This window comes from Poecile atricapillus, chromosome 3, assembly GCF_030490865.1.
Source record: "Poecile atricapillus isolate bPoeAtr1 chromosome 3, bPoeAtr1.hap1, whole genome shotgun sequence".
Classification (NCBI taxonomy): Eukaryota; Metazoa; Chordata; class Aves; order Passeriformes; family Paridae; genus Poecile; species Poecile atricapillus.
This window is the reverse complement of record NC_081251.1, coordinates 102,836,300-102,863,916: the sequence shown is the minus strand read 5'-3', so window position 1 is coordinate 102,863,916 and position 27,617 is coordinate 102,836,300. Positions and strand designations below refer to the sequence as shown.

Here is a 27,617-nt window from a genome sequence, read left to right as displayed (position 1 = left end):
ATTAAACTAGAATATTTAACATTAAATAATTAAGGTGTCTTTGGTAAAAAAAAAGTGTGAAGCTACTTTTTATTGCCTTTTATTTTTATTTTTCATATTATTTCACCTGAAATAGGAGTGCCAATATCCATACATGGAACTTTAGCATACAGTACAGAACCTGAAGTAATTTAGTGCACAAAACCCCTGAAATATCACATCTATTTTAATTTGTGTATATATATATATATATATATATGCACATCAACTTTATCCTGTTGCAAGTTATATTTGATTTTATTTTTGATTTTCAGTAAGGGTAAACATCATCATAATCTGTAGATTGGCTTTAGTAGATTATGAAGACTAGCAGATGGATGGACAGATGTCACAGCAATACAACTTAGTGTCCTCTCTTACTTTGTGGATTACCGAGTGAGGGACTGCCTCTTGGCAAAGCCTTTTGCAGGTGTATTCTTTTGACTGGATGGCCAGGAACTATAGAAAAATCATCAAACAGGGATAAGAAAAAGTAAGCATACAAACAAAGATTTATGAAGGTGAAATTTCTAAGGAGAAAATCTGTTTAAAGTAGATGTCCATATGTCTGTATGCACAGACCCTTACATCCAGTTATACACATTAAAGAAATGTAGCTTTCATTCCTTGTGTTATACCTGGATGCTTTAAAATTTTAAAGTAGGAGTAATAGAGGTGGCATGAGGATAGATAGCATGAAGAATCAGGTGTTCTAACTATTATACTAATCCCATCACTGTCTTAAATTAACTGATTGGTCCTGTGTGTTAAAGTGGTAACAAACTTACAGTGTGGCTTAGGAGCTCAGTCCTGAAATAATACCAGTGTAGGAATCAGGAGGAATAATTTCAGCTTCTATTCACTTATTGTTCAGTAAATAATCACATACAGAGAATTGCTTCTATCAGATTGATGGAAATGTTCCCTATAATTCTCCAGGCTGAAGTTGTGAGCCCAGGTGGTCTGAAGAAGATGCTATGGAAAATACACAAAACACCTGGGAAGAGAGCAAAATGTTTAAATTTGACTCAGTAGTAGCCAATATATTTGAATACTCACACAATTTCTAGGAGTAAAATCATATATAGCAAGGAGCATTTTCAGGGCACAACGTTGTTGCTCTACTTGTACTGGTAAATAAAACAGGATCAGATAAACCTGAATACTTGATAATTGATGATCCAGATTGCTCGTACATATCCTGGCATGACTCTGGACTGTATAGTCTGTCATTTCTGGGCAAAGATTGTGTGGGATTTCAGTGACAGCAGACACAGAGGGTGATTTCATGATTTAAAAATGGCTCAGTGGGATGCAGTACAGTCCTCATATTATTGCAGACACACTAAAACTGAAAAAGCAGAAAAAATTTAATAATTCTGTCTTTGGGACTTCACAGGCACCACAAAGGGTCCAGAGGAAACAAGATCCCGTTTAGTTATTTAAATATGTGCAATAGGCATTTGTACCCACCAAGAATAATGTTTTTAAAACTGCAACTTGACTCCAAAACTTATGAGAAAGAGCCCTGAAATTCAAATGCCTAGTCCATACTTGTTTCACTTTAAATAAGCTGTGAATTGAAGAATCACATCTATTCAGGAAATTCTACTTCACTCCAAAAATATCCAGTTCAGTATTTGTGAGGGTAGGGGCAGATGTAGGAAAGTTTCCAGAAGAGTGGGTGCCTCAGTCTCTTGAGCAATTTAGGTAATTCCAGCTCAAGTGCAAATTAAGGTCCTGAATCTCCTCTCATGTCAGTACTGATCTGTGCATCCTTGGGTTCAGACAGAGATAATTGAGGTGGGGGGGTGTGTGTGGGTGCATAGGAAAGAAGACTAGCTAGCTGTGAGGATTTTAACAAGAAAGAAATTGAAGAAAAAACTGAGAGAGGAAGTGAACCCTTCAGTGGGGGTGGTTTTAGAGTTTGGTTCATTTGTGTGTTTTGGTTGGTTGTTTTTTACCACAGGAGCAGGAACAGTTTGAATTGTCCGGTTTATAAATCTGTCAAAGAATGAATGTATAAAACATTCTTTTATATAAATCTCTGTATTATATAATGCCACTTTTTTCTTAATAACTCTATTGCATGCACTTACCTGCTGCCACAAAAAAAAAAAAAAGTCAGTAATTATTTTGTAAGGATTTTCTGCTGTTTTTCTTTTCAGCACTATGATTCCAACAGTGATGTGGTAGTAAAACTATGACTTTTTTCCTTCTTTCTTTAAATGAATATCACATCCTAGTCTAAACTTATAGTCTATTACAATTTGATCTAATAATTAAGAGAAACGTGAACAAGAGAAAAAAATATATTCTTCTGATACTTGCATGAGAATATTTAGCAGTGGAGATTTCATGCAAAGGTTAGAAACTCCTTGTAATTAGTTGCTCCAGAGCAACAAAAAAAAAGGGGGGGAAAAAGTAATACATAATTTTAGCTGAATTGTTCCTTCAAGGTTTTTGTAACTGGTGCCTGTTGTCATTCAGGTAATTTTCTTACTGACCAGGCCTTGTAAATTACCAAAACATTCCTGCCAGCTTTGTGCTTGGTTCTGATTTGTTTGTTTGGATTTTTTGGGGTTGTTTTATTTTTTGTTTATTTTTGATTTGTTTATTATTTTCCATTTGCCTTTGCATTTTTGGCTTGCTTTGGTTCTGATTTTGGTTCTGCTGGTGTTTTCTCTTTTTGCTGGTAGTTTGGGGTGGGAGAGGTTGTTGGGTTGTTTTTTTTTTTGTTGTTTTTACTTTTCCTCTCCCCTTTGACACTTTCATATTTAGAAAGCCTGTGCCTTGCAAAGAACATATTAACATATTAAAAGGAGCTAGTTGACATGAGGGGGCTTCCTCATTGCCCAAAGCTTTTAAGTCATTTGGTCTTCTGTTCAGTATCTTTGGACTGTTCTTGGAACATCTGTTCCCAAAATACTGGCACAGTATGGCTTAGGAGGATTAAGTATCTAATCACATCAGGTCTGCTCACCATGGTGTTATTCACAGGCCATCTCCAATTAAATTAAGTCACCAATTAAGTTCCTTCTCTCCTTTTTCTGCAATTTTCAAAAAAAACTCGAATAATTACAGGAAAGTTGGCAAACAGTAGCAGTGCTGATTCTGACAGTTCTCTTTTTTACATTATCCTAAGATAATTTGTTAGCAACAGAACTCTAGCATTGATGAATATTGGGTTTGCTCTGTATCCTGCGTGCTATTAATGTGATAGATTTTTATAGACAATACAAAATATTTTCTGTTATAATATAATGAAACTTTAGTGTTTTTTTCCTGGAATTCTTTATCTAAATTATGTTTACCTTGATAAAGACTTTGGGAAATTTTTATACACGGACTAGACAGCTAGATATAGGAAGGAATTGAAAGCTCCTGTTCATGACTTCCCCCAAAAAACACAGAAACCCAACCCCCAAATCAAATAAAAACCACAAAGCATTAAAAAACAAATCCCACTCAACTGAAAACTCTTTGACTTGAAGTTACTTCTCAAATTGTTACAAGTTAAGTATTTGATCTACTTCACAGAGCAATTTTAGATTTAAAATATGTTGAAAACGTGATTACCTGCATAGTCAGAAATCATCAAACCTGTAAATACATTCTTATAACCTGTTACATCTAAGGACTTTCCCAGCAGACTCAGTAACCACTTTTTTCCCAACATCAGACTGTATTCTCCAAGTTTGTATTGGGGGAATTTAAAGTTCTTTACACAGGAGACAGTTGTCCAGAGCAGCTGTGGATGCCCCACCCCTGGATGTGCTCAAGGCCAGGTTGGATGGGGCTCTGAGCAGCCTGGTCTAGTGGGAGGTGTCCCTGCCCATGGCAGGGGACATGGGTGGAGCTGGGTGATCTTTAAGCCTCCTCCTAACCCAAGCCATTTTCTGCTTGTTTTAGTGAAAATATCATCTATCACCTTTGCCTCTCAGGGAATTAGCAGAACATTTTGTCCTTCCATGGATCGTGCAGGCTGGAAGTCTTGAAGATCTTATCTGCCTTTAGCAGCCTACAAGATATGCTATGGGAACAATTTTGGCAAACGTAGTTGGGATACTTAACATAGTATTAGTCCTTGAAAATATTATTGCTTGTTGACACCACAATAAACTTTTAAATAACTCTCCATTACACTGAAGCAAAATGAAGCATAGAGAAGCTTCCCAGAGGTGCTCTCTGCCCACAAGGTTTGGTTGTCCTGCCAAAAAGGACTTACAAATATGGTTCAGAAATGTGTTTCCTTTGCTTTCTAGGAACTGCAGTGCCTCCTCGTGAGCAGAAATGCAGTCTCTTTGCTACCTTTCTCTTTACCAGCCTGGAAGCTGGAAAAAAAAGCTTGTGACTGGTTGCTCTGGGGTCTAACAGACTGTGACTGCTCTGTGCCAGAGCCTCTGGCCAGGGGGGTTTCCTGGAATGTCTAAAAGTGACAGTTCTTTGCTCATCTTGGGGGTTTTAAGATGTTACCCTCAATATGCCAATTCCAGTCTCAATCCTCTTGCTGAGGCTGTCGTAGTGTTCATATAAGTATTTTTGAGTCCATACCATGGATTTTGCAGTCATGGAACAACCTGTGCCCCATCCAAACTGTGCTGGGGACAGTCACGGATTTCAGGAGGATTTTTACTCGCCATATGACAATTTCAGCCCATGGCTGTAGCAATGCCAAAAGGTTTGTACATGAAGCATCCTAAGGTGATTGTCTAGGGGAATGACAGGCAGGCACTGGGCCTTTGTTATGTTGTTAAGGTTACCTGAATATCTTTTACTGATTTGATCTATTTTGAGCAGTACAGGCCTGGTCTTTCAAGCATTGCCTTACAAGTGATTTTGCTGATCTCGTTGAAGATGCACACTTGACTGGCTGGGTCATTAAAGAACAATTTAGTTTCTTTAAAGAGCACCAAGACATGCCACTTAAAAACAAAACAAATCAAAACAAACCCTAACAAAACCCCAAATCCAACTTCCCTTGTGGCTCCCAGTAATAATAATAATAATGAAAAGTAACATGTAATTTTTCTGCATCATGCTGGCTCTATATACCATCTTACCTTTAAGGAGTTTCAGTAGACAGAGTATAATTGTTTAACAACTGATTTTCTCCTTTGTGCTTCCAGAGGCAACAATTTTAAGCTATGATGGAAGTATGTTTATGAAAATACAGCTTCCTGTGGTGATGCACACAGAGGCCGAAGATGTTTCTCTAAGGTTCAGGTCTCAGCGAGCTTATGGCATTTTAATGGCGACAACTTCCAGGGAATCTGCTGATACCCTTCGGTTAGAGCTGGATGCAGGACGAGTTAAGCTAACGGTCAACCTAGGTAACAACCTCTTCCTCCAAGAAATTAACATTTTCTTTACATTTTTCTTTTTGCTTGCAAACATTTATGAAACAGCCTGTTTTAACATTAAAAGTAAACTGAAATGATATATAAACACACATCAATGCAGCATTTGCGTATGTACACAAATACATGACCATTATTACAATTTATTTTGTTTTCTTTTGCATTTTTGTATTCTTTATTTAGTCTTAACATTACCCATCACAATATTTTTGTACTGTTGTGTATTATGAAAAAAGAAGACAAGTTCATCAGTGGTATTTTTTGGCTAAATTGGCTTTTTTTGATTGTGGAAGATTGGTCTCCTTCCACAATTTCTTCAGAATAGCAATTTCACAATTTCAGTGTGCAAGCAGAGACAACATACATGAAGGTCAGCTCAGTTTTACTTCCACCAATTAGTCTATGACAAGCAAATATATCTAAGACTTTCTGGTTTTAACACTGAAAATGTTGCAGTTAGATACTCCCACTGATGGATTTCTTGGTCTCCTTTTTTTAGGTGTCAAATATATATTAAATCCATCTCCTCTTTTTTAAACAACTCCGTAGTGGTATTTTTGTAGTATCGAACGATAACACAACCCTTCAATGCCCAAAGACTGCGGCCCTCAGCAAACAGCCTTGTGAACACAGGAGGCACAAGCCCTTTTACAGAAAAAAATAAAATAAAATTGGTTTCCTTGTTTAAAATATGATTAAAAAAATGTCAGGTTATGGTTTTCTCTAGTTTAAAAAAAAATAGTAGATAAAGAAATAAAAGCACTTCTGCCACGTTTATGAATAAGTCCAAGTCAGGATCTGAAACAGAACAGGAGTATGCTCAGGAAAATGCACGTCCCATGCAGCTATTCCCATTCAGGGGGATGCTATTTTTGAAGGGAAATGAAGTATTTTATTGCTTTAGTCATAGACTTAGAAAGCACCGGTGGGGAGTGCAGGGTAAGAAAATAACCACCTGGCCCTCCACTTCATCAAAGTGTTGCTCACTGAAACGCTGCCCTGGTGTTTAGCGGTGAGGAGGGAGAAGGAGGAGCAAGGGGTGTCACGGGTGACCCTTCCCTGCCTGTCCCCTCCTGCAGGGAGGCCACGGCGGGAGGCTCCGAGCTCTTTCTGTAAAGGGGCTGTGCAGGTGCTGCTCCTCGGCTGTTTGCAACCACTTTTCTGATGCGGTTGACGACACATGACAAACTCAGCTATATGGAAACAAAATCTAGGTTTGATGGTATACATGTTCCTCAAAGGTGTAAAGCAGGAATAGCCGTACAAACCGAGTAGCATGGTGTAGGGTCTGGGATTTGGCTTTTTGTCTTGGCTTTTTTTTAAGTAATAAATGAATGCAGGTAGCCCGGCAGAGGATCGTGCACAGATCAGGTTATTCACTTTGCATACAAAACATCACCCTCTGCCTACTTCTATAGTTCATGAAAGTCAATAAAAAGTAAATAAGTCCATGCCCTAACAATAGTGTTCCTTCCTCTGACACACCTTTCTTTTTTCCCTTTCTCTTTTTTATTTATTTATTTTTTTTAGTCAGGCAAGAAAATAATCTTAAAATAGAAAGGATTCTCTTCATTCTCTAATGAGTGTTTATAAATAAGTAATTTTTTTTTCCTCTGTATTATAATAACTTTAAAGTAGTCACCGTTCATTTCTAAAATCTAGACGTTAAGGATGTGTAAGCCCACAACCCCTTATTTTGGGCCTGGGTGATGAGCTGTGTGTCAATCCTTAGCTTTTGAAGACGAGCCTTTGAGGTTATACTATCCACAATTTGTCCAAGGTGTCTGATTGTGGCCTGGCCTGCTCTATGACCCATTGTGACGGAGCACTTTCTAATTGCACTGAGAGAAATTACCTGTTCTTTCACAGATGGGGAGAAAGTTGCAGCCTGCCTCAGTTAAGCATCTTTGACTTTTAATCCTGACTTTTCACTTAGATTTGTCACCATGTAGCTTTGTTTGAAATTGGCCATTTTTTTACCCTATTTGTCGTTTCTATTGGTAAAGACTTATCGCAGTATATCTGGGTTATAACACTGTGTAAAGACTGATGATATGGAGTGGCCATATTTGCATGTGTCTGTCCCCGGAAGGGTGGACTGTGATTTTATTGGATGTCTGCAGCTATTACCTTGAAGGATAAATTTTCATTTTTCATCTATTCTTCCCCATCTAGACTGTATCAGGATTAACTGTAATTCCAGTAAGTGCCTATTCAAACTTTTTAAAATGTTATTCCACCATTATAAAATATGCAAACTAGAATGACAAAGATTGTGGACAGCTTGCAAGCATTTTATAATTTATTAATGAAATGTGATGATTAATTATCACTGTGTAAAAAGTCATCATATATTTTAGCACTTGTTTTTTGTCCTTCTCGTGGGACATAACATTAACTAAAATATTAAAAAGGAAGCAATCTACAGGTTGTAAACAAGCCTAGAGAAAATGGTGCCTGTAGTAGTGTATTATTCTAGATGGGCTATTTTATTGACAGTAGCCATAGAATTTTTGAACCAGCATTTCTGATAAGCTGTTGCACATTTTTCCCCATGTCCTCTTTCTACTTTTCCTGACATTTTTACCTTCTACTTGTGGTTAGATTGTTGGAACATAATAGTTTTTACTACAAAAATTTATATTTTACAATCCCCCTAGACAATTACCGATATTTACTGGCTGGTTACAGCACAATTTGGTTTTGCTAAATCCTTGATTTATGGAAATGTGATACATTGCATTAAGGACATTATTAATTCTGAGAATGACTATTTCTATGATGATTTTTTACACTCTAATTATGTTAAAAAATCCTTGAATTGAACAATTTTTCTCTGTGATATGCATGTTTATGAAACAGAGGGAAACATTTGCCAGATGACTGGACTAAATTTTAACTTCTCTGATATTATTTGGATTAAGAGGCTATATTCTGAAAGGAGAAAAAGGACTGTGATTTTATTTTGAGTCTATGGAATTCCTGAATGGTGTCAACAAAATTATTGATAGTAAGTATGGTAGATTTGAGTTTTGGGTTGTTTTTTTGTTTCCCTTCCTAACAGGTTTTGCAGGCCAGAGGACTGGCTTTATGAAAATAGAAAAAAAAAACCTAAACAACAAACTGCACAGGTTTAATTTGTAGTTGGTAAGAATTAAAATATATGAACATAACATTCCTTAACAGTTTTATAACCTATAAAGAAAAAAAAAGGATCTGTAGTTATTGTTAATGTGTCATTTGCTAATAGATTCTTCAATGAATATTTTTTACAGGACAAAAATACAGCAATTGTATTAAAAACCAGAAAAATTTGTTGAGGTAAATATTTAATTTAAACTGTTCTTAAATTCAGAGAGAATTCAGTACAATAAAGGAAATGCTTGTAATCACTAATGCATAAAGATATCACTCTCAAATTAAAATGAAAATAATAAAAAAGTAAAAAATTCTCACTTATAAACACAAATATTTCCTATTTCCACTTATGCTAAAATATATAAAATCATTAAAAATCTCAGAAGCATTTTCTTGGTCTGCCACAGAACACTATCCTTTTCTACTAATGAAATCTCAATAAGAAAAAAAAAGTGTAAGATAAGCAGCTTTTTGGGCAGAACTCTAATGAGACTGCTTGCTGCTGGTAAATTCCTTTTTTTCCCTAGGAAAAACAGTATCACCATTTTCCTAACTTCCTTAATAAAATCTGAAAATCCCTCTGAAAACAGAGTTGCTAACATAAGGAAACCCCCAAGGAATAAAACCACAATATAACAGGTGTTTTCATTTTTTAATCTCTTTTGGATTAAATGATGTGTCAAAGATAAATTTAAATGGTTTCTAGGTTTCATTTTAAGCAAGTTTTGGATCAAAGGAGAATCTGCAAACACAAATAAGCCTCCAATTAGAGGAGTACAAAGAGGAGCAATGCATCTACTGGATTGGATTACCAGTTATAAGTTCTTGGTCTCATATAGAAGCAACATAACCTCTCTACAAAATATCCTTGGCATAAAATACTCTTAAGTTATTTTTCTTTACAGTTTGTTTATAGTGGTTCTGTTATTAGAAATGAACTTGGGTGATTAGTTCCATCTCCCTGTGGTGCTTGTGTGTACTGAGCAGGGTTTTGGGAGCTTTCAGTATGGTAAGTACTACAATACTTTCTTATCTGCACTGGAGTTTTTCAGCAACCAGATGTTTCACAAGCAATTTCTATATCCTAATTTTTAGATTATGGAGAATTATTGCTCTAAGCAGTCCTTAAAAATGCTTATTAGATGATATAATGGGGTTTAGTGGGACACAATTTGTCTCAAAACAACAGCATCCAGAACTGGAGTATTAAGTTGCTAAACACTGTGATAGTTGAGTGCCTCTCCTCTTTCCACCGAGAGCTGGACACAAATCAATCCTGATTTTAGGTCAATAGCAATAAATCTGACTATCATGTTTGAAAAACCTTTTTTCCATTTCTTATTTCTGTTACTTAGAAATTATTCCTGTTAATATAACCTCAGTGTTGGGACTGAGAGTTATGCATTATAACTAGCCTAGTAACAGAGTTAAGGTCAGGATGAAAGTATATGGTTTGAATTTGGAAAGACAATATAAAAAAAAATCCAAAAACTTAAGCTAAACATCAACAAGCTTGAGAGAAGAAAAATGTTAATGTAAGCACCTTCTCCTGTTGTGAATTATAAACCCAGGGAAGAAAATACTGCTCCTCTTCCTCCTCTCATTTTCTCCTGAAGCCTGTCTTCTGCTCACTGCAGATCAAACGAATAAGTTTTGGCTGACAGAGCTAAGATTATGGCAGCAACTTTAAATACACATGGTCATCCCTTCACCTTTAGCTGATGTCCTGTCTTGCAGAAGAGGTGGCATTTTGGGGTCTTCCTTGTTTGAAGGACAGAAATTTTTAAATTTTAAAATGTTAATCAGATATCAGGTCACTACTGAACTTGTGTTTCATTAAAAATATGTGACATGCTAAATTTTTTGTGCTAGGTTAGAAGATCAATATGCTCATAAAACCATACTTCACTAGAAATTCTGTCTCATGACAGTCAGAAAATACTGTTGCTGAAATGATGGGTTAGTACATCCTTAAATAACTTCATTGTGTTCTTCAGAGCTACAAGTTCATGAAATTAAATTATCTGTCAGGCAATGAGTTAAAAGGTGCTTTTAAATTGCCGGTACATGTAGGTCAGTGCTGGGGCTGACACCAGGAGAAAGGGAAAACTTTATTTGATGAACAGAAATAGCTGCTGTCATTCCCATGTTAGTAGTCATAGGGTGAGGAGCTAATTTTTAAATAAGACTGCAGTGAACTCTGTTGTTTTAAATAATATGAATGTAACAGCATTTTTTTGGCATTAAGCATTCTGTAAAAAATAATTTTATAGTTGTAGAGGTCTTTTACATTACATAGAGAATTAACAAACTAATCCTTAAAAACTGCATAAGAATAAATTATATTAAAAAAATAAATAAAAACCCCAACATATTTCTGTCTTTTGAAAAAATAAGTAATTGTTACTCTTTAATTTCAAACTATCAAGCATAAATTATAAATAATTGTGAATCCTATTGGACTGGGACTTCCTCCTTGTATTTCTTAGAGACAGAACTTTATTCCAAGAAAATTTCAGTTGCAGTTCAGTAACAATTTCTGAATGACTTGTGAACAAAAATAGGTGTGCTATATTTTTATATTTTTCACTGCTGTAACCTTAAAGGCTACAATCTTGGCTTAAATTAAATTACTTTAATTTTTTTTAGTTTTAATGATTCCAAAATATTAGTATATGAAAAATCCATGTAGCTGTAAAGGCTGCTGGTTTTAATATTCATTATGTTTTTGTCACAGATGTCCGCAGTCTTACACATGATTTCATCTTTTGGACTGTGAGGGTTTTTGTTATTATTATTATTATTATTATTTTTGTATTGCTATAATTTCTGGAAATTAATTTTCTATATATTTATACGAGTTAGCCAGGTAGGACTGTAAGGGTTTTTTTTTAAACCACTATATACCACTAGTAATATAAATTGGTAAATGGCTGGCTCTCATTTCCCAGTCTGATACTTTTGTTTAATATGAAAAAATACAGGACACATATTTTAATGGTGCTGTGAAAGATTGCTCAGCTTGTGGCCCAGAGTGCCAGGGAGATTTAGGTTAGTTTTCTAGTGTGCAGCTTTGCTTCTGTAGGCAATAACTCACAGTGCAATGACACTGAATTCAGTTATACTCAAATGTGGGACTGCCACAAGAAATGATTATGAATTGCAGGATGTCAGGGAGCAGAGAGTACCGTGGTAGTAAATGTGTACAACTCCCCAGGGAATGTGTGAAGCAGGTTTGCAAGCTGCATGTCCACCTTTATGAATTAGGGAGAATTTCCTGGGCTTGGAAGGTTCTCTGTTTTTTCTTCCAGAGAAGTGCCCCTTCAGTGTTTGTATTTACATGCACCCCTTGTTCTTGTGTCTGTCTAGTTATTCACCCATTCCCCATATAATTTATTGTTCCTCTCATTTTATTTTCTCATGCTATTTCAATTCCCTGTTCTTCTCTATAGCCCTTAATCTTTTTTTCCTTGGTTTGTATGCTCATCCTTTTAAAATTTTCCTATTCTGCAGATGTGCACATTACAGATGATTAAGTTATTCTATTTGGAAACATCTGTTACTGAGGCGTTTCTTTCTTGTCAAAGTATCCTACAAATCCAGGGTATGACAAGGGGATTTGTCAGATTATTGGTAAATAAGAGGAGAATTGTACCTATTAAAGAACGTTCAATTACGTTACATTTTCAATGTGAACATTAATTTTAAGCAGCAGAAAATCATATGTGAAGACTATACATCTTTTTGAAAGCTCCTGCTTGTAAAACTGCATTTTATTGCAAAATCCAGAATCTTCAGCTGTGGTCTTATGGATATTCCTAAATCTACTGTGATAAGCAAATTGTTAATACATTTCTATGCATTAACTTCATACTATCTCCTGAAAAGAATTATTAGAATACATTATTTGTTCTCTTTTTTGCTGTTATTGGCAGTAGAAAATCATTAAAACGATTCAATTTTGTAGCTCCGCCCAAAATGTAAGATTTTGTGCTTGGCCTGTTTTCTTACAGAATGCTTATGAAAAGCATGAATTTTGATCTTTCCCTCATTAAGTGTTGCTGACAGCCTGGCAAAAATATGTAAAAGAGTTTTACCATAGAGGACATGCAGCAAATCAGCAGGGTACTTTCTCTGCAAGTTCAGTCAGAAACTTCCTTCTGTTTGCAGCATAAAGTTTGAAATAATTATAAATAATTCTTTTAAAGCTTTGTCTATACTTTGCAGATTTAGAACAGAAAGTCATTTGATCCCTTTTCATTCTGCAATATCAGCTTAAAGGCCCCTTTTCATATAATTTCCTGAAAAACAGGGTCTGCTGCTATGCAACAAAACTGAAAACATACCTAGCTCTATTCAAATTCTGATTACAATCTCCTAATTGCTAATAGCATGCAAAAAAAGGGAAAACTGCTGCTTTACTCAGAGGCTCTCACGGGAGTCCTCAGTACTCCATCCTGAAGCTGCATTAAGACCCTCCTGTCTTGTTCCAGGCACTATGTTTGGAACAAAGGTTGAAAACAGCTCAGCTCAGGAAGAATGTTCAGGTTTGAAAGCAGAAGAGCCTACCTGTATAAATATAATCAGGAGGGCTGAAGCCATTAAGGGATAGCACATAATTTACTCTGTACAGCCACAGAAGCCAGTTACAAACAAGAGAGATGTCTCTAATTTCTCTTTCTCTGTTAAGCACAGAGTGGAAAGAAATGGGGCCGCACAGGTTGTACCCTGTGAGCACAACACGTTCATTGGCTCACTGGGGCAGTGGCTGCAAAGCCATCCTCCTCCTCCTCCAGTCTGCTTGCCCATCTGCTCTGGAGAAAAGTAGTGGCTGTTTCTTGAATGGTGTGAGGGTAAAGTGAACCAGCTGGGCCACTGCTGCTCATTTTTCAAAAGGTCTCATACCATTCTTTGGTTTTTGTGTTGCAGACTTTCATCTGTCTCTAAAACAAAGCTGTCATTTACTTTCAAAACTGTGTTTTTCCTCTCTTCCTGCCTGCTGGTCCTGCTCTTACACTGTCCATTGCTTTGCTACCAGTGCAGAAGATTCAAGTATCTATATGATGAATTTGACTAAAGTGACCCATTAACAAAATTGTCAATTTTGAATTGCTGCAGTTTTCTGACACCTGTTGTAGAATAAAACAGGATGAGGGGGAGACAGGATGGTGCAGGGACAGTGGAAAAACAACCTCTAGTAGAAAGAGTACGTTGCTTTTTTCAGCAACACAGATTTATGCTATCCCAAAATGAATTCATTTGGCCTACATCTAAGCAACAACATCCTGGAAAAGTACATGCTATGTGCAGAAAGGCAGAAGCATCACTTCTTGAGAGATGTGTGGAATGCTTAGCCTATATCAATTAGGGAAGTGAATTCAGACAACTGCAGGGAAATGTTGGAAAGGTTTCTGGGTAAACGTGCACCTTCAGTTCTGCACATCACAATTATTCTCTTCTGAAGTAGCCTTATAAAACAAACTGGATGTTGAATCTAGGAAATATCTGATGCCAAATTTTAGGGAGTTTCAAGAATGAGGAAAAGCCATTGAGTATCATGTAGAGAATACAAATTAGGAGATGACAGCTGAGGGGATGCTGTGCTTTTGGGCCATTCACATAAGATAATAAAGGTCTGAAATCCATTTCATATTGTGGCATTTTGAGAGATTTCACATGGATTTAGTTTGGCTTGGTGGAGGACTCTGAGAAGATAACAATGAAGGCACATTGGACTTCCAAGAAAGAGTTCTCTCACTTAGTGACTGACTGAAAAAATTAGTCTTGTGATATACTGACTTCTCATCTCAAGCCTATGTTTTGGTAAGCACAGGAATTTTGCAGGGAAATGCTCAAATTATGTAAAAAGCTTCCATTTTTACCTCTTTCTTATCCAATTATAGTTGTTAAGAAATCTTGAACTAATAAAGAGCATAAGAAAACTTGAATCAACTAGCTTATTATGAAGAAATCTTGAGAAGAGCCTTGCACATATAATTTGTCAAAGCCCCTGCCTGAACCTGCTTTGCTGGGGCATGGGAGACAATCATATTAGCAGCAAAAAAGCACAAAGCTTTATTAAAGTGAAAATAAAGGCTTTATATATGCTGGGTGACCATTTAAGGGCCTATGATATTTACTTTCTCCCTGTCAAAGCTTTCAGGGTTGGCTGCTGCAGGCTGAGGGCTTTGCTCTATCAGTGCTTTCAGCCTACATGAAGAACAGCAATAAAGTTTATTTCTGTGCATTCTACTTGTTCTTTATAAAACCTCCTCTATGCTTGCTCTTCCTTATCTAAGAGAGGAGAAAATTGCTATTAGTCTCCTGGCAGGCTGTCAGTAAAATATTATTTCAAGTTCTCTTACTAGAAAACATGTTTTCCTTTTTTGTGTGTATGCTTCTTTCCTGTCTTTTCATTCATCTTACTTTTGTCTTTTTAAGTCACACATTCTACCCATGGTACTTTAAAGCCATAGCTGGTTTAACAGGGTCCTCTCTAATCAAACATACAACAGTAAAATATCTGTGGCTTTCTCAAGGCCAGTGTGTGCTCTGCAATAGCCACAGTAAGGCAACAGTAAAAGCTTAAACATAGGGCTATTTATGTAAATTTGAAAATTAGTTTCCCTAATTGGTGGTGAAAAATCATTAGTTTAACATTCAGGTAAAGACTTTTTATCATTACCATTTAAACATTTTCAGGAACTCCTTTAAGATTGCTGAAAAGTAATAAACTTTCCATTTGCGATATTTCAGTGTATACTTTAATTTTTGCTGTGCCAGGTGTAGATGTCAATTTGATGGATATATGGAGCTATCTGAGTCAGGGCCTCAGTGTGGTTATGTATCAATGGGCTCTGAGATCTGGAATGCTGCCAGAGTTTCACAAGCAAAGCCCAAGGGAGCAGGCTGAAGAGGACTGAAGTTGTTCCCTCTGATCCTTCAGCCTGAGCTCTGGAAGGGGAGCAGGGAGTGGGAGATCCTCTAAAACACTAAATATGACAAGAGGACTCTTGGAGGGTAGGAAAGCAGAGATTGCTGCAAGCGTGTAGCCTCTCATTTTACCAACAGGGACAAAGCAGCCTCCAGGATGTGCTGGATCTGTAAGAATAGACTGCCTTGAATTAATAAATCCTGATTTATATGCAAGGGAGCTGTGCGTGTCTAGCTCATACTGGTCCTAACAAATCTTTCATAAAAGAACTTTTCAGAAGAAGTAGACTAAGACTTTTAAATATTTTAATGGGAAGAAGCACTTGAAAGTGCGTTTTTCATGTATAGCAGGTCCTAAATTTCTCTTATTTTACTTTTATGTTTTCTTCCTTTAGCTTTTGAGAGGCAAGATGACTTAATCACATTCCAGGACTGGTGATTTAAATTTTCCTCACAATTTTTTTCCATGACAGAAAGTGGGTGTTACAGTCAAATCTTTCAGGGATAATAAGGAATCCTGCTCTAATCAGTAAAGCAAAGGAATTGAATAATATTTTCTTCTGGAGAAGAATATATAAAAGTTAATGTAATGTCATTCATACTAGTGAACTGAGCTGCCATTGCAGTCATTCCACAGTAAAGCTCTGCTCCCAAATGCTCTCACAGGAATCTCTGCTAACATATTCATAAGTGATTGAGAAATGAAGGTGAACACTGAGATGATATTATTTGCAAATGGAACGGGCTTATTTAAGAAAATTAAATGAAATGCCATGTTTGAGGATTTTCTGAGGGGCTCCAAAATGCTGAATGACTGCACAGTAAAGTGGTAGGTGGAATTAAATAGCAATAAGCCCAAAGTAATTCATGCTAGGAAAAAGTAACCTTAATTATGCGAGCACAGCGATGGAATGTGGTGGCACTGAGCTGGAGAAATTGTGCAGTCATTGTAAATAGCTCTTGTAAAACAGTTCAGTGCTCAGAAGTGACCAGAAATCCCAGTGGATGGGATGGAGCGGCTATGGGGAGAGGAGGAAAGACCAGAAGAGAAAGCAGCATTATGTTATTATGCAGTCATGGTTTATCTGCTTCCTGAACTCTCCATGTGTGTTCAGTTCCTTGTGATTAACTTAAATGGGGAAAATACAGGTCACTGTAACGGGGAGGATTACAATTATGGGTTAGCTTTCCTACATGGGGCAGCTAGGCATGGTAGGAAAAAAATAAAATACCTGAGTGAATATGAATGTATTTTTATAAATATATGATTATGCAGCCACAAGAAGCAGCAGGAGGTTAATAAATTGATTTTTTAAATTAAATGGAAATAAATCAAGGACTTTCTAAGATAAGGCTGTTTTTGCAGCTCCAGAAGTCCCAAACATGTCCATCACTGGAAGCTATGACTGTTAGAGTAGTAATTACTATGGAGAAGTTCTGCTTCTCTGTGCTGCTCTTGAAAGCACAGTGCTGAACTGGCTGGTCTTATGTGCCATTACCCAGCTTAATTTGCAACTTCTTTCCCTAATTATTTCATCACTAGTTTATACCCTGTATTCAGAGCAACAGGAAATTGCTAGTGAAAGTAATCACAGACTCACAGAAACATTAGGCTGAAAAAAAAAAAATAAATCTATCATCAACTGGGTTGTATACAGTCATTCTAAACTTCGTAATCAGATTCCATGAAAATTAGAGTGTTAACACACAGATGGCAGCAGATGACACAAGGCAATATTTCAACAAATTCACAAAAAACCTTCTTGATTAACTGACAAATCAAGTCAAATTAGGGTAAGCCATTAATTAGGATGGCTGTTTTATATTCACTAGGCATTGTGAATAATTTTATTTTTTTTTAACTTAAGAGCTTTCTGGCCAGAAATTTTGGTCTGTAGTTCTTTAAAAAAGAAATTCATTGTTGGCATTCAGTATTAAGAAAAAATAACAGTAACTCAGCATTCGTGAGTTGATGATGTTTCTAAATTTATACACAGATTAAAAATGCCATCTGACTTCATGTGAAAACACCTTTCTTTGTTTTTTCCACCTTTGTTTCTAAGATATAATGCTCTTGAGAGGAACATTTATTAATATGTTTGCAGAAAACATTTATAAGTGCTTATAAATTAAAATTCTATGGAGAAACACTGCAGTCTTTCTATTGTAATACTAAAGTTTGAAGACTTATTTTCTGGGAATGGAAAATTAGTTGTTTGTTTTGTTTTTTTTAAAAAAAACAAAATCTCCATAAAAAGATACTAAAATAATTAATAGTTTAGTTCAGAAAGCATTTAAATCTATTAAATGAATAGGACTTTTTCCAAAAACAAAGCCACAGTGGTGCTGTGTTATTTCAAGAACTTTTCAAGGAAAACCAACCAAATTGCCATCTCTCTGCAGGTAGATACTACTTTTCTGATCAGCACATCACAAGCTCACAGCTCATTCTGTCCTAATATACACTTGTAAGGAACTCATAAAATAAGTGTGATTTTTTTTTTTTTTTTACTAGAATGGACATACATTTGGTAGGAAATAAGGGAAAGGGGAAACAGTCAAAGAGAGTGAAATTGGAACGGGGTGTCTGGCTCTCGCTAGCACAGCCAGTGAGCATTGCAGTAAGTCTGGCATATGTTGAGGGGAATTGCCAAGTTTCTGTCTGTCCCTCTCATATTAATAGATACTACTTCTAAATGATCAAAAAAAGTGCAACTAATTTCAGTGAGAGTCAGATCTGATCCTATATTCCAGCTTTTTCTTTTTTCAGGAGAGCCAAGCTGCTTAGGGAATGTTTGGCTCTCACTTCTTCAATCAAAGAAAGGAGAAATGACAAGGGTGCCAAACTAAAATTTTGCATATATCAAAATTGTTTCGATACATTTCTATATTTGTTCTGCTGGAAGTCTGGAATAAACTCTTTCAGGACTAAGACCAGTGAAATCTGATTATAGACAGTAGAGAACAGCACATGGGCATAGAGCTTTTGTCCTTTCCATATGTAGCACACTTATTTCCACTTATTTGCATAAACACAAGTTCACAGAATCTGTTTTCTGAGTCATCTGTGGCATTTTGATGGCCCATCCTTTATAGCATCTGCAAAAAACCTGTAAGTATGTATTAGTTTTAGCTCCATGGCTGTTTCAGAAAGGTGGCTCTTTTATCCCTGCTTCGCTTCTCTGCAGCAAGGCCTCGTTTTGTAAGTTCAGTCTTGATGAAGGAGCCTGGCAAGCTCTCAGCTACATTATTCTCCATTAATGTAATAAGAACAGTAATTCATTTCTCAATGTGCTTTTTTTGAAGAGCTGATAACATTAAAAACATCTACCCAGTGCATGTCACTGATGAGCACTTATATTAAAAGCACTTACTCTGTATCTAGCACATTTTGCATTTATGTCTATTAAAATGCATGAAACATCTATCATAACATTTTAAGCACTCAGTAGCTTATTACTGGAACCACATAAATGCTTCCTTATTATCTCTTCTTGACAATAACTTTAATGAATTATATTCAGGTAGCTGTTGAAATTTCCCTCCAAGCACATTACTTTTTTTGGATGACATGTCAAGAGGTTAACTTATGCTCCCTTCCAGCTGATTTCTAGGCCTCAATCCATCAGACAAGTCACTTCAAAGGAGATATTGCTCTGTTGAGCTGAGACATCAAGATAAAGTTGGCTTTCTGAGATGCAATCCCCTTTGGGAAGTTTGCAAGGAATTCTTCAGCAGTTATTTGTCTAGGCAGTCTTGAAGCAACAAGACACAAGACGAAGACCAAGACATGGAATGAGAAAAAGCAATTAAAGAAAAAAAGGGAGCCGTGGTTCATGTAGCTTATACTAATTCTTTGGTATTATTTCTCATTCATTTTATATGCTGTGAGATTTTCCTCCAGGGAGTGAAGTGCATGTATGTAGAAATAAAATTTCCTTAGTTAAAAGTTCCTCTCTGTCTCTGCACATTAAGCTTTTCTCACTAGTAGTAAAATCTGTGTGGAAAAGAAAGCTCAAATAGGTAAGTCAACAATTCCATCTTTCACTTACATGCCATGAACTGTTTATATATGACTTGTGGAAATTGGATCAGAAGTGAAAACTAACAATCGTGCTCCCTGCCATTTAAGGAGTTACAGTTTTACCAAAATTTAAGCGCTATAGTTGTTGACTATTGGTGAAAATTACGTGCTGAATTTTCGTTGTGGTTACTGATATCCTTTGAACTGTCTCTGCAGTTTTTCCTGTGTAACATTTCAGCAGCTTGAAAGCAAGTCTGCTGTTTCCTAGGAGGAAACAACCACACCATTTGCTCTGGGGGGAAGAAGTATTCTTGCATCTCCAGCTAACAGGAGACAGCTGACACCATCACTGACATGATACAAGACACTTGGGAGCTCAGCTGATGGGCTAATTGGCTGTGAATTAGAGCAGCACTGCGTCTGAAAGTCAGCAACACAGATTCTTGATTCCCTAAAATTGCATAAATCAAGATACAGAGCACACCTTAAGAAAGTGCAAGTAGGCACTTCTGTCAAGAAGCTTACTTGTTTTGTTAAATAAAAAATTGTCACTCGCTGATGCTGAGCACAATCCTAAAGTGATGATAAATGGCACAAGAGCATTGGAGAGATTCTCCCAATGTTAAAAACAATTCCATAAACTAAAGCTACGCTTTTCTACTCAGGCATGCAAGAGTATACTCATCAAAGTCAGTGGAGACTGATCATAGAACATGCATCAACCTTTGGATTCATCCATCTGTAATTTCTGAAAACTGAAATGTCTATTTCAGTCCTCCTTCCTTGACTCCTGTCTGCCTAGAAGTATCCAAGAATAAGCAGTGTCAAGAAATTGTGCTTTTTGTTCCATGGTGATTATAAAAATATTTTAAAACAGTTAAATAATCAATAATAATAAGCCTTTAAATATTATTCTCATTATTCTTAATTAGGCAAAATGTTATAATTCAGCATTTAAATTACAAAAAAAAGCCACAAAAAAAACCCAAATAAAGGATATGGTGTGAGATTTAGTTGTAACTATTTTATAACAACTGTTTTTGGGATGAAGACACCTGCAAATTAAGAGGAGCCTATTCTTAAAATAAAGTCACAGTCCAAATTATCTTCCTTTCAATGCCAGCTAGTTTCCAATCTGCTTATTCTTAAGAACATTGTGCAAGATATAAGGGTAAAAGGAAATATTTAAATGTTTTGGATTTTTTTCTCTTATGTTATTTTAACTAAACATAAAGATAATTCTTTTTCTATAAAAAGGTAAATTATAAGCATATATATAAGCATACTTAAGTTGTGCTTACTTATATTTTAAAATGTAATGAGTTTTGACAGCCATGGTTTTGATATAAATGGGCACAGTCAATATCACTGTCAGAAAGGCTAATGTGTCAAAGCTTTTTTTTCCTGTTGTCACTTATAAACTAGCCAATGTACCACAAATATTCCAATTCTCTCTGTGCAAAAAAAAAGTACAATCAAATGTGTACCTACTTTTCTACAAAGATTGCTGTAAGTTAGGTTATTTTTACATCAGTGGGTTTAAGTGCAAAGAAGTAGCACAGGTTCTTTAGGCTCCTAAGGGTACACTTGGAGATCAGCTGCATCTTTGTCTCTCAGTCTTTTTTGTTTATTTGTTTATCAGCTGAATGACAGTGATTAAGGTGCAGATTATCTTTAGATAGCTATATTATTGTGAAATCCTTTTTCCAAGTCAGAATTCCTCCAGATCTCTTGGGATCAGAGGAGACAGCAAAATTCCCCCAGAAACTGAGGGTACCTTATTTGAACAGTAACTTGTAGAGGTGATGTCCAAGGAAATGGAGATTATCAGGTGTAGTAGATTTCATTTCTTGGAAAACTTAGAGGAATGTTCTTGCTGCTCCTAGAAATCCACAACAGGGAAATGTACATTTCTGCCTCCGTGTTTTTTAAGGTTTGGGTCTTTTGGTTTGGTAGTCAAGACCAGAATAATGAGTCTGCTGAGGTAAAAATTGAACTCCTCTTGGGAAAGGAGAAATTTAACTTGAATTTATCTTAGAATTGCTGCTTCCCCCTGCTTTGAGCCACATCTCACAAATCAGTAGTATTGATAAATACTACTATAAATTTATACAGAATTAATGAATATTAGAGATTCTGTCTGCTATTAATGTCATATCCAATCAATGAATATTTACTTTTGAAAAAAGCTGATTTTCAGTATTGCTGAAAATTGGGGGTTAATGTTAGTTTTAGTACTATTTTACATAGGAGTTCTCAAGTTCCCACATCTGTTCTCATGACTTTCAATCCTATTCTTTTTATAGAGGGGGAAACAGTAAATACTAATAACTCCAGATGAATTAACCATTCTTTTCTCAAGCAGTTTTACAAAATTTTTGTTGAATAAGACCTAAAAAGAATTTTCCATTGAAACAAGCTTTCAGAATTAGAAAGCTCAGTGTAATGCAAAAATCCTGCATGAGAGAATTTCAGTCTTTTAAAGGGATTAAAATTTCCCATTTTCTTTTTCATGTAATATGCAGGCTTATGGTGGATGATATTTGAAAAAAAAATGTAATCAAATGGGACAGAAGGCTTGTAAAATGGCTGCTTTCCTAATGTACAGCTGTAGCTTTGGTGCAATGAAGTCAAAGGTATTGACTTGAAAGTGTTTGTGTTAAGTTTGACTTCAAATGCTCAAACACATTCAGCTTAAAATTTGTGAAATTTTTTCTTATAGCAGCCATGTCAAGTTAATGTGAAAACAGATTAGTATTTACTAAAGCCATGCAAGTGGCTTGTGGAAGTGAATATGCTGAATGCCAACTCACACTGATAAGTCTTTAGTGCATTTTAAAAAATTTAGCCTGATTCAAGGCAGGGTATGACTTGACAGTGTGATTGTAAAGCTGCACAATCTTTGTAAGTGCACATTTCTTTACCTGCAGTAAATACAAAGGAAATAATATTGCACTCAACTTTTCTTTAAATTAGCATAGAATTTCCATGTATTGAAAGTTCACGCTCACCTCACCTGCAGCAAAGTCAATTGTCAGGTTCACCGTGGTTTCTGAAATGTGTTTCAGAGCGTTCAGCAGTGAGCTGACAAAGCAACAACCATATTTTTCAAGCTCATTGACTTTGCTTTAGTTCAGGGCCTTGGGGTAGATTCATACAACCTTTAGTACCTTTAGCACATTTCCTGATATTCGTGATCCTCAGAGAACAAACAGCGTGAAAGAGAAACTGCACTCTTGTTAAAAATATAGAGATCTAGCTGACTTCTGGGTTCAGTTGCTTCTAAAAAATCCTTTTCTTTCATTATTTCCAAGAAAAAAGAGAATTACATGTCCTTAGGGCTGTTTGCATTTCACTTGCTTAGACAGATGAGTTACAAAACTAAATTGAAATGCAACTGATTTTAAGCCATAAATGTTTTAAGTTATACATTGAGAGACATCTCTAGGATGGGTCAGACATTTCATAATGCAGTAACAGAATCATTTTTATCCTGTCATGTGCTCTGAGTTCACAGAAAGTTGCAAGTGAAACTTCAAAATGGGGTTTTTTTTCAGGAAATACAGTTCAAATTATGTAGACTCAATTATTGACCAGCAAGGCACACTTTTGAGAGCATGTGTCTGTCTTCTACTTTGGTCTAGCAGGGAGGTCTAGAGGCCAAGACTTGCAGGTCTAAAGTTTACTGCTTTCTGATGTTGTCCTTTCTTTCTCCATCTTGATGCAATGGAGTACTGGTGCTATTTGTAGAGAACAGTCTTTCACAAGACAGTGGTTCAGCAGAAACACCTTTCTTGGCAGAATCCTTAGATTTAATTTAGTCCAATAGATCTGCCTGTGTTCTGCCTTCCCACCTGGATCCACTGGCTCTGTTTAGACATCAGATGTGTCACAGTGAATATCTCACAGCTTAAAAGAAATAAGTGGATGAGTATGTGTGATATTGCACCCTAAATGAAACATTTTCCAAAAGAAAGACAAAGCTGGGAGGAAGAAAATGCACAGCAACTCAGACCATGGTCAGGGAAGCAAATGTAGAGAAAAGAGAGAAAAGAACCAGACAAATGAAAATTCTGTGCCCTCAGAGCTGGATATGGTGCCTGATTCCTGGATTGGTTGTTTTTATATCCTTCCATGGATTTTTCTTCCCCAGTGAATTCACTGTGTATGCTGTTTCTCCTTGCTAGTGAGCTAGATCAATATCAAATGCAGTCTGTATGCAGTTTGGCCATGTAGGGGAAGCCAGTAGAATTTTCAAAGGTATCTTGTTTAGCTTTCTGCATTTCTGCATGAGGAATATAGATATGCCTCAATGGAAATATTTAATATTATATTCCTGTTATTTTAAAGAATATTAGCAAATCTAGTCTACAGCTGGAATGAAGGCTGATGGATAATATTAGCAGCTCAAATCTCCTTCCTTTTAATTTCTGAAATGTCAAATTTTGATAAAAAAAGGGGGATAAAAATACCCATAACTGCCAATGCATTACCCAAATTGCCAAAAGCAATTTTGCCTATAATAAAACTATTGTGGGCTGAAGCATTTGGATCAAGCAATGCAAGATTGATATGTTTTTCTTGGTACAATTCAGTGAATGTGCTATTCTTGTGGAATTTTCCATACGAGTCTGTTGGGGAGAAAATACAGTGGACAAAATTTCTTTGACTTGTAATTAGATTTTCTTTCAAGTTATCCTATCAATTAGCTGCAAATGATAACCTGATGCACATTTCTGATATTTAAAAGGCAATGTAATTTTTCTGTTGGCAAGAAACACGTTTAGCCAGGGAATTTTGGGATGTTACAGGCACAGTCATTTAAAATACAGCTGATTCACTATATTAATTGACTTTTTAAGATCAGCTGTGCTAATGAGTGTTTTGGAAGACAAGCAACGTTTCTGCAGCCAGGCACAGAAAGGATAGTGAAGGTTAAGGTGCCTTACCCTGTATGTCTTGTATTTCTGTGTCTTGCTCTGGAGGAATCCTGAACTTTTTGTGCTGCAGCCTGGTATGTAATGCAGAAACCTCGTGAGGTTTGCACAGTGACTGTGAGTCTGGCTGAGTGCTGGAACAGAAGCCTAGATTAGAGGCATGCTAAATTTACTCTGGAAAGCAGGATAACTGAGATGGCACAAAGTCCTCTTGTTCTGCACCAGGTATTTACAATAACACCCTTAGGTGTCTCAGAGCCATGCAGCTGTCTATACACAGCAAGGTGAATCATAAAATATTTATTATTTCAGCTGAAATTCTGGCAACGCTGACTTAAAGTAACTTTCTCTATTAACTAAATTGATCTCAGGGTTTTGTCTTTTGTCCAAATGTCTGTTTGTCTAAATGCCACCTGATAATGATGGCTGTAGTATGCACAGCTTTCTATTAGCAAACCAGGCTGAAACCACTAATCTTTCTTATGCTGACTGATAAATAAATATCAGTGATTTGTCTGTATCTGGCTTGGATTTCACTGGCTAGTACAGCATTCACTGAACCACCCAGCCTCCCTTGCTAGTCTCTGGTTGTAGTGTTTCTTTCTATATTTCATGTTTCATATCTATTTTGATGGCAGAATGGAATGCACCAAGCATTTTGTTATATGCCTTAGTGGTAGAGGCGGATGGCATTGTGTGAAACAAATTCAGACAATTCATTTTGAACCTGTTTTGGTACGATGTAAGAGCTAGTATCTTCTTTTAAAACCTCAGTTCTGTTCAAGTAGTTGGCTAAAAATAAAGTGCCATGGGATAAATACCTGTAAGAGGAGAAAATTGTGCATATTAAAGTTAAGTGACTGATTTGCTGGAATTCAGCAAATCTTGCAAATTCAGCACTTGAATTAGGCTGGATAAGCTCCTCACAAGGTAGTAAAAAGGAGTCTCCAGAGAGCATTTAGAATATTCGGTGTGCTGGAAATGAGATTTTTTTTTTTCTTTCCTTTGGGAGGTTCACACTTTTTTTCCTTTAACTTTGAAAAGGCTGTTCCAGGAGGTGCTGACAACACAGTAAGCTCAGCTTTGGATGCCAAGTAAACATATAACTGGGAATGTTTGGGGCTTTATATGTCCTAGTTCTTAATGAATTGCACCACCAAGATTTGTACCTGTATTGATTGACTGCACAGTCTGCATTTTGCTTTGTAAAAAGGTGTTTGTACAAGCAATTATCTGCTTTTAAATGGATGTGGAAATTTTACTGGTATGATGGACTCTGAGCTAACTTTGGTAGCCATAAAAGTGCCGATGCTTCTTTTATTTGGTACTATCCATTTTCTCTAAGGATACATAAAATCTGGTAGTTATTTAAGCCTTTAAAATAGGAAAAGAGCTGAACATAGACATTGATAATAAATTTCATACTTAAGGAAGAGGAGCTACTTAGTGGATTTTTTTTCCCAGTTTGCATCTTGTCTCAGAAGGAAAAGGTTTATGATTAAGCTTTTAGTATCTCAGAGAATCAGTAGCTCAGAAAGTGAGCCAGTGGTGGCTGAGTGTGTGAAGCAAAATAACTGTGTCCTGTCTAGAAAGAGACAGATAAGTTCCAGGGGAAGGACAGTATGGGAAATAAAAGGGAGGGACATAAGTTTGAAAATATAGTATCAGTCCATATAAAACAAAATTTTATATATATATAGCAATTTTTATTTTTTTTTTTAAAGCCCAGGACACCTATTGCCTCTTGCCAAAAACACGAGGCAATATGCCAATTCTTATTTAAATGCACTTATTTAGGAGCACTTTCTGCTGGCATGATTTAAATGGAGTTAGATCAGTGTAAAGTCAGAATAAGACTGGAGAGCCAATAATGCAGTAGATATAAGTTTATAGTAGATTCACCATAAAAATGATAACCAGGGCAGAAGAAGACTCTGTACCATTATGATCTCAATATGTTGTTTAAATTAATTTCAGGTAAATATATTTGAAAGTCAGTGAGGAAAGTGCTAATATGAACGATGTTTCAGGTTGACCAATGCCATTTAACAAGGTGTGTTAAGAGTTTTCTTCTGCAGTTCTGGTAGTCTTGTGGTATCAAGGAATTCCTACATGTTTTTGTGTTTAAGTATTTAGATAATTTTCTCCTAAATACTCTGCTAACAAACATATTTTCTGCTTTTCTGTGTGAAAGCACATCCTTAGCCAGGGAGCAGCCCAAGCTCTGCATTAGCACAGGAATGGTGAGCATCCATCCTTTCTTATCTCCCTCTTCAGCTGCCATGGGAAACTGTTCTACTTTGCAGAGGTGCAGCGTGATGGAACATACACAACCCCTGGGCCCTGTTTTGTAGTTTCTTGTACCCTCACTGACAAATCAAAAGCCCTTTTTCTCTGTTAAAGACCAGCCCCAGGAAAGAAAGGTGTCTTTTCCATGCAAGTGGATAGTTTCTCCAAGGCCAGGACTCTTTTCAGTGCAGTGCTCCCATAGTGTGTCACACCCAGGTTTGTCCTTTTTAAACCCCTTTCACCAGGGTCCCCTCAATCCTCTTTTGGATTGTGTGCTGTGGGAACAGGCAGCTTTCATGGAGTTCTGACCTGATTTTTTTTTACTCAGGGTACTCTTGCAAGGAAAATAGGCTGATGCATAGGAAAACACACATTTAATTTTACAGTAGGAAGTGTTTGTAAGTCCCCAGCCATTAAAATAGAATAGATAGATTTGCCTGTAAATGTGAGCAGCCAAGTTGGATTTGATATTAATACACACTGAGGCACCTTTACGCAAAAGGAACACTACAGAGGGTTGTTAATGTGAGAGTAAATTAAAATTGCATGTGCTTTTAGGTCTTTTAGAGAGCTGAAGCAAGATAATGGAAACTAAATGGTTCAACTACTTTAAAAATTAAAAAAAAAAAATAAAAGGAGGTTGGACTAACAAATAAACATTAATATGTTTACAATAATATTAAATGGTGTATGCCCAGACAGTCCTATTGACTCTCACTAAGATTTTGCTCGTGTTGTTTTATTTTTTATAAACCCATCTGTTGTCTCCAAATCTAGGTAGAAGTTGTTTCCATTGAATTGCCTAAAAGAAATTGCTTAAAGTTTTAGTCATTGCATCTATACCAGCACATTCAGAGACAATATTATTCACTTCAGTTTTATGCAAAACTGGTCTTTCTCTTGTCAAAGAAAGCAAAC

The 27,617-nt window shown here is 36.3% G+C and overlaps 1 protein-coding gene across 14 annotated transcripts in view; it reads left to right on the top strand.

The window, feature by feature from the left end:
* NRXN1 (neurexin 1) overlaps positions 1-27,617 on the top strand; it is a 675,301-nt gene that overhangs the window by 283,564 nt on the left and 364,120 nt on the right. For 7 of the 14 annotated variants that reach the window (XM_058835035.1, XM_058835033.1, XM_058835037.1 and 4 more), the window contains 2 exons: positions 5,148-5,351; positions 7,554-7,580. In XM_058835035.1, the coding sequence (XP_058691018.1) occupies positions 5,148-5,351; positions 7,554-7,580 (231 nt within the window). The remainder of the gene's footprint in view (positions 1-5,147; positions 5,352-7,553; positions 7,581-27,617) is intronic. The other 7 variants (XM_058835042.1, XM_058835041.1, XM_058835043.1 and 4 more) reach the window with 1 other exon arrangement.